The sequence below is a fragment of the Vanessa tameamea genome, chromosome 11 (genome assembly GCF_037043105.1).
Source record: "Vanessa tameamea isolate UH-Manoa-2023 chromosome 11, ilVanTame1 primary haplotype, whole genome shotgun sequence".
Lineage (NCBI taxonomy): Eukaryota > Metazoa > Arthropoda > Insecta > Lepidoptera > Nymphalidae > Vanessa > Vanessa tameamea.
The window spans coordinates 12,824,068-12,836,751 of NC_087319.1; the positions used below are offsets into that span (position 1 = coordinate 12,824,068).

The following is a 12,684-nucleotide window of genomic DNA, read 5'->3' on the forward strand; positions in this document are numbered from 1 at the left end:
CCTGCATGTGACTAATTTCAACGAAATTCTGCCACATGTGTATTCCACAAAACCGCATTGGAGCAGCGTGGTGGAATATGCTCTAAACCTTCTCCTCAAAGGGAGAGGAGGCCTTAGCCCAGCAGTGGAAAATTTACAAGCTGTTAATGAAAGAAGTCTCATAAATAAAAGACAATCTTGAATGAATATTGCATCAATGAAAAAACAATAAATTTACATTCTTGTTTATTTACTTAAATAATAAGCATTATATTACAACAACAAAATATTTTTGTTATAATTATTTTGACTGCAACAATTGCATTGCAAGAGCCTCAGCTTCTTGTACCGAAAGTGATGCTGACACATCTTCAATCTTCTTCACTTTGCGAGGAATTATACTTTCTTGTGGAATGCCTTTACTCACAAGCAGCTTTCTCTTTGTTGGTCTGAAAAAAATAATAATTAAACAATACTCTATTAATAACCAATAAAACTAAGTTTCGTGAATCTAACCTGTGATATATTTCATTCCTCTCAGATTGATCACTTTCCGATGAACTGTAAATTTCTGAAGTATTTTCAAATGAGTTTGGTTCTTTACTATGACTACTGTTGTCATCTTCATCGTCATTAGCTCCATATACTTTGTCAGGATCTGGAAGCCATGACAAATCAGGTCCATCGGACTCAGATTGTGATCCAAAGTCATCTTTCTCTCCTTCATTATCTTTTTTATTTTTCAGTTTTCGTTTTTGTTCCTTATGTTTTGCTTTCACTTTTTCTCTAAATCTCATTTTGTCGAATTTATCTTCTTCTCGCAAAACTTCCTTAGCTTTCTCAATATCTATTCCACCAACATTTTCATTTACAAATTGTTTAGCCAAATCAGACTTTACATCTTTTTTATCATCTTCTATTGCTTCACCATCTTCTGTAAACTTCACCATAGTGTTGACTTTTATTTTCTTTTTAAGTATTTTTTTAGCAACTGCAGCCTTAGTCAAAGGCTTGGTATTCTTTTTTGACTCTCTGTTACCATCAATTGGGACCGAAGGTATGTCTACATGCATGTTTTTCTTTTTGACTTGGAGGAAACCATCTTCATCACTATCTTCATTGTCGTTATGAAAATCAAATTTAGGTATTTCTTTCTTTGTTTTAGTTTTTTTAGTTACTTCCCTTGCTAGCTCATTCATATTTTCAGACTCACTCTGATCAGATCCTTCATCGTTTGAAGCCTTTGCTTTTAATTTTTCAACAGCATCATCGGTATTTGTGGCATCTGGCTCATGTTTTCCTATTGAAGTTTTATTATATTTCTGCAGAAATCTTATTCTCGGTGGAACTATTAGACCTAATGATCTAGCATAGGCATCTGTGTCTATCAAGTGAATATTAAAGATATCTTTATTCTTCATCAAATAAACAGATTTTAAATAACTGACAAATGCTCTTTGTGCTGTTTGTTTAAGATCTGTATTATCTGAAAGTAGACTTTCTATTTTTCTTTGAGGTGACATTACTTTTGATGAATCAACAGATATTTTATTTATAGGAATTTTATTTTTATTAAGATCTTCAATGATTTTCTCCTCATGTGGCAATAGCACCAGCAGTCCTTCACCTTTGCCGAGCACCCCACGAGCAGTACGACCGGCTCTATGTATGTAAGTATCAACATTTTCTGGACAGTCATACTGTATAACCCAGTTCACTTTAGGAAAGTCTAACCCTCTGGAAGCTAAGTCTGTAGCAAACAGGATTACATTTGACTTTCTGCAGAATTCTTGATAGATTTTTTCTCTTTTCTCTTGATGTAGTGTACCATAAAGAGCAAGAAGACTAACTCCTGGTCTCAATTTACAAAATAAATCATAAGTATACTTTACTTGTTTACATGTAGCCATAAATACTAACACTTTTTGCTTAAGATGGTTCTTGATGAAAGACCATAAGATTCCAACCTTCTCATCTACTTCACAAACAATGTAGCTTTGTTGCAGGGACTCAGGAGTAACAGTAGCAGCTTGTTCATGAGGTGCCACATATGTAGGAAAAGACAAGCTCAGTCTTGCCAAATCTTTGACAGATTTAGTTTGTGTAGCTGAAAATAATAGTGTTTGCCTCTTGGGTGGCAAATTTTCTATTATAGCATTCATTGTGGCCTCAAAGCCCAAGTCAAGGCAACGGTCAGCTTCATCTAGCACTAGAATCTGTAGCTGACTGCAATCAAATAGAGGATTCTCATCCATATGTTGCAAGAGACGTCCTGGAGTACATATAAGAATATTCACTTGATCCATTCTCTTCCTTTCAAATTTAAGATTTTGACCACCAATTATTAGACCAGCAGAAAAATCATGCAGGTGGCCCACTTTCCTAAGAGTTTCATATATCTGATAAGCTAACTCCCTAGTTGGTGATATAACGAGGGCTCCGACACCATCCATCCTAGTCCATTTTTTACAGAATAATATTTCCAATATTGGTACCAAAAAAGCTAATGTCTTCCCTGAGCCCGTCTTAGCAGCCCCCAATATATCCTTACCCTGCAAAGCATAACCTATAGCTAGCTTTTGTATGTCTGTTGGAGTAAAAAAATTGTTTTCTTTAAGACCTTTTAAAGTCTTTTGTGACAAAGGTAAATCCTTAAATGATTTTATTTCAACTGGAACAATCTGGAATTAGAATTTAATTATCATGAAGTATCCATACAAAAATAATCACATAAAATTTGAGCATACTTCAAAAACCATACCTTGTCATACTGCGCTTGCAAATATTGAATAGCTGCATCTTCTTGCACACTCTTTTTCTTTTTAGGCTTAAAAAGCCGGTGCTTTTTTTTATTTAAATTGTTTTTTACTCCTTCTTTGGTCATTTTTTAAACGATAATATCAATCTCGCTGTCCCACATGCACAAATTTGAAACATTTGTCAATTGTCATAATCTTGTTGTATTGACAATTGACCTTTATTTTAGTGTTGCTATATATTATTTCTATAATTCAGTATAAATCACAAATGTTACAGAGGCAATGGAAGGTAAAGTGCCCCGATGACAATATACCTGAGGATTATCCATTGGTCACGCTATATTACATAAAACACCGTGGCCTGGTTCTAAGATAATCAACTGAAGTGTCGCATACGTTACCTATGACTATATGACACAACTGGTTGCATACGTTACCCTCTAAATATTTTGGAACACTTTTAGAAAATGAATGTTTTCGCATATCAATTGGTCTCCGACTGAAAACATCGCTGTGCTTTGAGCAAAGATGCGAGTCAAAAGGTGGACTTTTTCCGCCACGATTCTCTTAATGATACAATGAAAAGGGCTCTAGTCACCATCGATACTCCTCCTATTATTGAACACCGGATTTACGATTCAACGGGGTACAACTGGTCGAATTCTTGCCACAATTTATATAGTAACTATTTTTAATTTTGGTTTGTGTATAATTAATACCGTTAAGAATTCTTATGTAAATAAATATATTTTTATAAACATTCTTTCACAGTGGTGTTTCTAAAATATGTACATTATAAAACAATATCATCACCAAACATTCTTGTATGTTCTTGTTCTTGTGTTCCGGTTTAAAGGGTGAGTGAGCAAAAGCAAATGTACCTTCAGGCATAAGGGTCATTACATCTTAGTTCCCGTGGTTGATAGTTGTTAGTATAGTTATTTATTCATTAAATATATACATTTAATCTACGCCAGAATTACTTAGATCATAGATTTTTAACAATTATTAATCTGTAAATAAAAAAATATGTTATTTCTATCTGTGGGGAATATGTTCATTCATTCATTCGTTTTTAGAGTAATTTGTTCCTTAGATCAAGTTGAATAGTTCGTAATCGTACGAATGTAAGATCGAAATTGAATGTTGATTGGTATAAAAAGCAAGTAAGCGACAAACACAAAGTTAGCTGTTTACAAAAGTAAATTAATTTAGCTGGCGCAGTCAAGTAGAATTCACGTCTGCGTGTGACTTGCATTTTTCCTTTCGCATATTATTTAATGACTTAGTACTTAAAGTTTCTAAACGTGTTTTGCTGCTGCTGTCTATTCTTATTTCTTCGCATTAGTTACGCGGACTGATCATACTTTAAATATAAATTAAGGTAAGACAAATCATGAATTATATTTTTATAATTTATAAATCACACCACACCTATTTTGTATTGCGTGTTATGTTGTTATGTAGTTGTGAGTCGTGTACTAGTGTGTCGCTTTTATCATTATTTGCAATGATTGATTCATTAAGAAATTCATAACAGTTAACGAGAATGCAGTAATTTGGAATTGGAAACTTAATTTAACAAAACTAGGTATAAATTAAGTTTCCAAATTACCCACTAAGACAATTTTTTCCACGAAACAAAGCGTCCTCCTCCATAGGTTACTTTGTTTTTAAATAGGTATTACCTACTTAACTAATTAGTTGAAAAAAAATATAATCTTTCTTTTTTTTGCAAATATATTCCTTTTGACTAATTTTTTAAACCAATCTTATGATTTTTAATGTAGACAATGAAGAGCCTGGTTGTGCTGTTGGTGTTAGTGGCGGCGGTCAGTGCCGTCAGCTTCTTCGACCTCGTCCGCGAGGAATGGAACGCCTTCAAGGTAAGCAAAATCACGTAATAAAATATTACTTCAATATTCAGTTTTAATGAACCATCTTTTTGATTTTACGTCGAAAAGTTGTATAATGACATTATCTTTTCCATGGATTTTGTATTTAAAATTCAAGCCGAGATTTTTTTTGTAATATACTTGAATGACAATGAAAACATCGTTTGCATATTAGCTCGAACACAAGAAATCGTACGAAAGCGAGACCGAGGAACGATTCCGTATGAAGATCTACGCTGAGAACAAACATAAGGTGGCGAAGCACAACCAGCGCTTCGAGCGCGGCCAGGTGACGTACCGCCTCGGCACCAACAAGTACGCGGACATGCTGCACCACGAGTTCGTGCACACCATGAACGGGTTCAACCGCACCGCCAAGTGAGTGCACGTCTACGCCCTACAGCGCGATAGTCGACCTCACTCGACGAGGTCCGATCCACCTCACTCGTGTGACGTCATGCTCGATCAAAACAATAAAAACTCCTTACCGGTAAAGTTCTGCTTGTAAAACAAAAAAAGAATATTTTAGTATTACATTAAATAAATTAATCCTTATCATATGAATTAGTTGACATATATCTTATCTCTGAAAAGTAATATTCTTTTTACCGATACATTCGATGTGAATGTAAATCGGTAAACATAGCTCCAGTGACCTTAAAAACGCTTTGTTTTGATCCAAAGTCTTCGACCTCTGCCTCTTGCGTCGCAAGCGCGACTGCAGCGCGTGGCGGCCGCTGAGCGCCGCCCGGATGTCGCTCACACGCTGCTCGCGTCGCTCTTGTTTTTGTTTTCGTATCGAAGTTACACAAACAGACTCGGGAGTCCCTACTACTTCAGCACGATAAGACGTATTGAGGAACTTCTTTGTGTTCCGTAACATTAGTGGCGTTATTTTTTCCTCGTCGTGACCTTATTTTGTTATTGAAAGACAAAGTTTTAGGTAGGTCGCGAGTAAGCGAATTCAATGACGTGTGCTATTTATCCAATTTTGAAGATTTCCTATTATAATGTTGTATTATTATCGCAAGACTAGTGTCGATTACGTTTTTATTATTCTATATTACTGTATTTAAAATTATGGGGACCCTCTATATATTAATTATAGATAACATATCATAAGTACTAAGCTAATCACATAGACAATCACGTTCATTATTTACTAACAACCTTAGGACTTCCTACTTAATGATATGATATAGTGAGTTGTTTCCGAGCGTTGTTGTCGGACGTTTATTGGAATCCGGTTTGAATACATGTTCAAGTACCCCGTAATATATTTTGTAACGAACGAGTTTGCAAAAATCTTTTTACACCGCAGCGAAGCAAAATGACGGACCGAAGGTCAATGCCTGCTCGACGACTTGAACTGCTTTTGGGTCTATGTGCTCGCTTGAGCTCGGGGAGCGCAACCCTGTGATCAGTAATTCTCGGCGAGTGATTTAGTTTGATCACGAACATTAAAAAAAACATTCACTTGACGACTATCGTCGGTTTTTCGTTACAACAAAAAAACTCACAGTATTATTGTGTGATGTAATTACATGATTTGCAAATTTTAATATGTATATTCAAACAAACATTTATATCTGCAAGCCAAGACGTTTCCCTTGGAAATAATTTATAATTTTCCTTGTCGAGTGTTTAGTGATGACAATGATGACTTGTACAGTAACGTAGTAATTAATGTAGTGATTAATTGTATAATGTGTGTTCGGTGTAGGTTTATTCATTTTACATAACAATTTCCGGAGGAGCAAATGTTATTGAAAATTTAAAACAAGGATCAATTTTGGGTCCTTTTTTATTTTTGTTATACACGTACAAGATCATCCTTTTGATGTTAGAGGTGTTTGTGATGTTGTATTTTTTGCTGATGATTTTTTAAAGTTGAAGAAAAAGGCTAATTGTGAATTAGTAAACTATACATCAACACTGATAAAAGTAAAGTAAAGTTAGAAGTCGGATATTAAAACTTTTTTCATCCTGTAAAATGTCTCTCCTCCGGTCTCTTTATAAGCTCGAGACTCCCTTAGGAATGAAACGGTCACAATCCTTGTATAGAATACGAGGAAGAAAAGTAAACTGATAACACATAGTTTCCGACTTCTCAAAATTAATACGTCCTTCCCAGGCGCGGTATTCGTTTCTATAATGAGATTTTCATATTTCATAGAAGTTCATATATATATATATATAAAAATTGGTAAATAAGGCATAATACTTAATACAATATTATATTAATCATAAAAAAGCGTGGACTTAGTCTTTTGTGACATCTGGGCAGGACATACGCACATTTAATTGTTCTTTACTGACTTGCTCTGTAATTAAAACAGTGGAAAAGAGTTAATACTGAATCTCACCGGTTCTTCTCGATAGTAACATTTCCACAGCTGTATTGATTTTGAAGAAATTTCAAAAACAAATTTGAAGCATTATACTTGCTAAAATTGTTTTATGGTGAAGCCAAAAGTTCAGCTAGTACTTTATTCCAGTTGTCTTTTGAATCATTTTACGGGATTACATAAACATATCATAGATTTTAACGAGAGGAATCTGCAACAGACTCAGTAGCTGCTCTTTTCCACCGTTGCAATTATATAATTTATTATAGATTAATAACCGACAATCCTTGTACTCTTTTCAACCATGTAATCTAGTGGTATATTGTGACACAACTGGAAGTATCCATGTTTTGTTGAAAACACAAATAAACCGGACATCTCTCCCTTGCAAGATGAAAACAGTTTGAGCTTCTGTTATGTATAATATACAATTCGAGCAGTATCAATATCGAGTAGCTGTTCGACTCGAGTAAGAACTAAGCTCTTCCGTCGGCAGACACAACAAGGGGCTCTACAGCAAGGGCCGTGACTCGCGCGGGGCCACGTTCCTGTCGCCCGCCAACGTGGTGCTGCCGGAGCAGGTAGACTGGCGCACGCAGGGCGCAGTCACCGATGTCAAGGACCAGGGCAAGTGCGGCTCCTGTTGGTCCTTCAGCGCCGTGAGTATCCGCCCTCCGCACCCACACGACCCTCCTCCACACACAGCATCCACGAAACACGGTCCTTGTTCCAATGACACAAAATGTTACCCATCAACATGAAGTCTGATGCAACATGCGTTGTGATTGCATCCGCTATAAACTTCGCTACTATGATCGATATAGATAAGCGTTCGATGTGAACGTTCGTGTTCGCTTTTGGATACACGAGTCCCGCCCTCCGCCGACGTGACAATATTTAAATTAGAAAGATTTATTATAAAACATCGTCCATTCCTGTGCTCCAGTCGTTATATATCGTTGTAATATTGTTGTTGTTATTCACGAGGGGCGTGAGTGTTCTGTTCGCATGCGGTTATGTATTCACTCGCGAAGTGACTCACTCTGATTCACTCGATAAACTTTTATACATGAGTTTTAAATTCCATCTGCCACAATAACATAACAATAACATTATTATTTATTACGTTTTGATAGAAATCGGATCCGACTGTAGGGCTTCGTGTTAGTAACACGAATACTACGAAAGTTCTCTCAATATTTTGTTAAAAGATTATTTAGAGTAGGTTTTCTAATGAGATTATTAGTATCTTCTGTTGATGCCACGAAGCCATACATACATACATACATCCGTACATATACATATATTTATATCCACACGACGATCTCACGCAATCATTAGCAAATATTAGTATCGAGTGTGGGAAAGATCTTTTTATTTTTGGAACAATTTGACTTGTTGGTGGCGAATGGCTTTAACCCGTATGAATTGTATACATTTGATTTTCCTGAACTAGTAAAAACACATAAAATGTGACAATCATATTGTTTGAAAAAATAAATATTCACCACACATTTGTTTATGTTTATCTAAAATCGAAACATTTTACAATAAATGTTTCGACAAGCCTCTGTGGGCCGCAGACGGGCGCGCTGGAGGCGCAGCACTTCCGCAAGAGCGGCTTCCTCGTGTCGCTGTCGGAGCAGAACCTCATCGACTGCTCGAGCGCGTACGGCAACAACGGCTGCAACGGCGGCCTCATGGACAACGCCTTCAAGTACATCCGCGACAACCGAGGCATCGACATGGAGAAGACCTACCCCTACGAGGCCGTCGACGACAAGTGCAGGTACGCGTGAGCGTCGGCCGTCCCGAGGGTCCGCCAGCCCCTGACCGCCAGCCCCTGACCGCCGGCCGTTGCAGGTACAACCCCAAGAACGTGGGCGCGGACGACGTGGGCTTCGTGGACGTGCCCGAGGGTGACGAGGAGAAGCTGAAGCAGGCCGTGGCCACCGTGGGGCCCGTCTCCGTCGCCATCGACGCCAGCCAGGAGTCCTTCCAGCTCTATGCTACCGGAGTCTACTACGACGAGAACTGCTCCTCCAGCAACCTCGACCACGGGGTGAGTCGTCGCCCTCTATCCTTGTAGATTCGAACCGACAGAGTTATTATTAAAAAAAAGAACGACTACGTTATAATATTATGCTGAGTGAGACGGCACGGCACGGCCCGGTGTCATCTGGTTTTCCAACGTCGTACGTATCGTATCGAAATGGCTCCGCGCTCAGGTCGACGCATTGTATCTAATAAAATAAACAGGTTGGCACTCTTTCATAACGAATGTATCGTAACGGCTTATCGAGTAATGACAACAGTTCATGTTAAACGTTCCAGCGCTCTACATATCCTGCTGCTGCGTCGGTACAATCATGTCCTCCCTGAAATCATTTAGCATCACTATCGTTATAAACTAGTATAAATGGCAACAAGGAAGCCTTAATCGCAGGTGCTGGTGGTGGGCTACGGCACGGACGAGGAGGGCGGCGACTACTGGCTCGTGAAGAACTCGTGGGGCCGCTCGTGGGGCGAGCTCGGCTACATCAAGATGGCGCGCAACCGCGACAACCACTGCGGCATCGCCTCGGCCGCCTCCTACCCGCTCGTCTGAGCCTCGCGGTGCGCACGACCACCGTCGGCCGTCTCACATTCCTAGCGTTAAGTTAATCGTTTTAAGTAAAAATATTCAATAAACTTTTTATCTGTCATTAATTCATGTGATATAGAATAAAAAATAGATAATAAATATTTTATGAAAACGATGTTTCCTTTTCCTTCGCCCCCACGAGTGTCGAACACGTGTCGCCCGCTCGTGCGCTCGTGTTATTCTGATTGATCAGAGATACGTTCTATACCAGCTGTGGCCTATTGCAATCAAAGGACTAGAAAATAAACAGCCCTTACTTTTACGCATACCACGCCTTTTGAGTCCAGCTCTGCCGAATTGTGATACAAATATTGCGCTACAAACTTGATTAATATATCTTTGTTAATTATACAACTTACGTTCTTATCTCCACTTTAGTTTTGTTTCTTAAGTTCCGATATCTGAAATCGTCTAAAATTCAATTAATATTCGCGACTAAGAAGAAGGCTCGCGTCAACGCAGTGTCAAAGTCGTTTATTTGTCTTTGTGATGATAAGTTCGCCTACCAAAAATATATGAGGTATATTTATTTTTATAAGTCTATTATAATTGAAAGATAGGTTTGAATAATATAAAAAAAAACCATTTGTGTCGTAATGTTATTGCGCAATATTCACGATCAGAATTTTTTCACGACTTTCATTCAAAATTTAAATTTCTTTAACTGCAGAGGTCAAAATTTTGTTTATCCGGGGACCCCTTTTGCTGTGAATGATTTTTCCGTTGCGTATATTAAATGGTCAAGGTAATTTACAAAATTTTATTACTTGGTGGTAGAGCTTTGTATTCTACCGCCAAACAGCAGTACCCAGTGTTGCTGTATTCCGGTTTGAAGGGTGAGTGAGCCAGTGTAACTACATGCACAAGGGAAATAACATCTTAGTGCCCAAGGTTGGTGGCACATTGGCAATGTAAGGAATTTGTCTATGGGCGGTGGTGACCACTTACCATCTGGTGGCCCATTTGCTCGTCCGTCTACCAATATGAAAAAAAGGTCTGTAATAGATAAACATTTTTACAATTAGTTTAACTTAAAAGATAGAGATACGGGCAATAACAGCCATTTCTATAGACTTTATTAACAAGATAACTTACGTTTTATAGTACTTATTTATAGCCTGGCCAATATAAAACTAAGTACACATCCTATGGACGCAGACTCAACGGAACATAAGACTACTAAGCTTACAACAAATATAAATAAGTAAAATTAAGTGGAAAAGTTAATGTGTCAAGGATTTTTATGTAGAATTATTGAAGACTGATCAGACTACAATACATTGATTTAATATTAAACATTTTTTTAGACAGCGTATGAAAATTATTTACCAGACACAAATTGTGATAACTCAGCTAATGTGCACGATATAAATATAATTTATAGCGTTAAAGAATAATGTAATTTTGTTCTTTTTAATTGGATCATTAGTTCCGTAGGGTACACCCTAAATACAAACAAAAACATGTTACCTCTTTAAATATTAGAATAAATGTCGATTATCAAAACTCTTAACACACATCGTAATGATGTCCGTAATGATTTCAACAACATGACGAGTACCTAAAGAGGTGCGATGAGTCCGGTACGTCCGCGGGAGATGTTACTAGATACGTATACGTATAGTAGCAGTGTAATAATAAAATATAATAGCGACTCTACGACTAGAATAAAGTCTAACGAGGCGATAGGTAATCGTCAAATCGCTCAGTCAAGAATTTGTTTAATTAAAATGTAAACCATTACAAATTAATTAATCAACCGTACGTGAACATAATGAAGCTTGTCGTCTCATTGTAACTTGTATCGAAGTATAATGAAATGAAAGTTCAGTGGTGCTTGCCTTGGTTTAAACCCGAAATCATCGGTTAAGATACACGTGTTCTAACCATTGGGCCATCTCGGCTCATACATTCACTAAGCAACAATAAACGCAATTATTTTGAAAAATATCTATGAAATTAATTTCTTTGTTACAAGCAATAGATGATATTGTTACACTAATCAAACATAAAACACAACTTTCAGAATGAAAAAAAAAGACTCGACTCGAGAATTATGAGCTGACTAAATTACCAACTACTATATTACACTTTTATAACTAAAACCCATTTTGGTGGATCTGATCCAGAAATCAGACCCTCATGGGTTTTCTCCTTTTTTAGATCTAATTTGATCTTCAGCTTCAGAGGCATCAGGCAGACCTGAGTGAATTTATCTTCATTATTAACAAAAGCGCTGTAATGCAAAACATGACGGATTCGGAATTGACTGGACCAAATCGATTATCGCATTGATCTAACCTTTAATCAACAGGCAATAGGAAACAGTGTGAGCAGATCATGTCACCTACTTGTATGTGCACTAGCATAATCATGATTATTTAATGAGCAAAAAATTGTTCGGTCTAATTGCTTAAATCTTTTAAATCGATTTTTTTTTGTCATATTTTAGCAAGAAATATATGCATTGTGTGTTTAGCTACTACATTAATCGCCGGGAAATTTAAAGAAAAACACGACTTAAAATTATACTCAGAGAAAAGTAATTATAAGTAAATAAAATTCGAGCCCATAAAAAATTAAAAACACTATATTTTTTTCAAATTTAAATGCGACCAAACAGGTAGTAGGTAATCCTCACAAGCAAAAAAATTTTTTTTAATTCGGCTCATAAATAACGGAGTTTTGAGGAAACAAAAAAATACAACTGAATTGAGAAAATCTTTCTTATTTAAAGTCGGGTTAAATAGTTTAATTAAAGAAATTCTATTAAGTATTGTCTCTCGCAAGCGATGCAGGTTGTGGGGCTACTGACCTTTGTCACCTACTTTTATATTTACTTTGTAAGCAGTTTGAAATGCGACACAATTAATATGATTGTTCAACACATTCGATGAGTAATTATTTTATTATTCATGATTATAAAGTTAAAACAGCCGTTATTTACTTTTAAGTCAACTTGCTACTTTTAGAATATTGTTATAATTAAATAAATATTTTCTTGTTTCATAGTAAAGTAAATAATATACCTACATAAGTACACACACATGGGACTTAGT

General features: G+C 36.8%; 2 protein-coding genes across 2 annotated transcripts; one reads left to right on the forward strand and one right to left on the reverse strand.

The window, feature by feature from the left end:
- Nucleotides 1–210: 210 nt before the first annotated feature.
- LOC113404933 (probable ATP-dependent RNA helicase DDX10) lies at nt 211–2,923 on the reverse strand. The gene is made up of 3 exons (XM_026646011.2): nt 2,741–2,923; nt 496–2,660; nt 211–428 (listed from the first exon to the last, which is right to left on the reverse strand). Exons 1-3 carry the CDS (start codon nt 2,861–2,863, stop codon nt 281–283), a joined length of 2,436 nt encoding a protein of 811 aa, XP_026501796.2. The 5' UTR covers nt 2,864–2,923; the 3' UTR covers nt 211–280.
- A 1,026-nt stretch (nt 2,924–3,949) lies between these two features.
- On the forward strand, nt 3,950–9,740 carry LOC113404939 (cathepsin L). Its single transcript, XM_026646020.2, has 7 exons — nt 3,950–4,122; nt 4,529–4,624; nt 4,809–5,011; nt 7,478–7,640; nt 8,565–8,770; nt 8,845–9,043; nt 9,428–9,740. Exons 2-7 carry the CDS (start codon nt 4,532–4,534, stop codon nt 9,587–9,589), a joined length of 1,026 nt encoding a protein of 341 aa, XP_026501805.1. The 5' UTR covers nt 3,950–4,122; nt 4,529–4,531; the 3' UTR covers nt 9,590–9,740.
- The last annotated feature ends 2,944 nt before the right edge of the window (nt 9,741–12,684 follow it).

Coding starts and splice junctions, on each gene's coding strand:
- LOC113404933 (XM_026646011.2), bottom strand. CDS start 2,863: ATGACCAAAGAAGGAGTAAAAAACAATTTAAATAAAAAAAAGCACCGG. Junction 2,661..2,740: donor TGCAAGCGCAGTATGACAAG/GTATGGTTTTTG, acceptor TTCTAATTCCAG/ATTGTTCCAGTTGAAATAAA. Junction 429..495: donor AGGAATGAAATATATCACAG/GTTAGATTCACG, acceptor TATTTTTTTCAG/ACCAACAAAGAGAAAGCTGC.
- LOC113404939 (XM_026646020.2), top strand. CDS start 4,532: ATGAAGAGCCTGGTTGTGCTGTTGGTGTTAGTGGCGGCGGTCAGTGCC. Junction 5,012..7,477: donor GGGTTCAACCGCACCGCCAA/GTGAGTGCACGT, acceptor TTCCGTCGGCAG/ACACAACAAGGGGCTCTACA. Junction 8,771..8,844: donor GCCGTCGACGACAAGTGCAG/GTACGCGTGAGC, acceptor CGGCCGTTGCAG/GTACAACCCCAAGAACGTGG.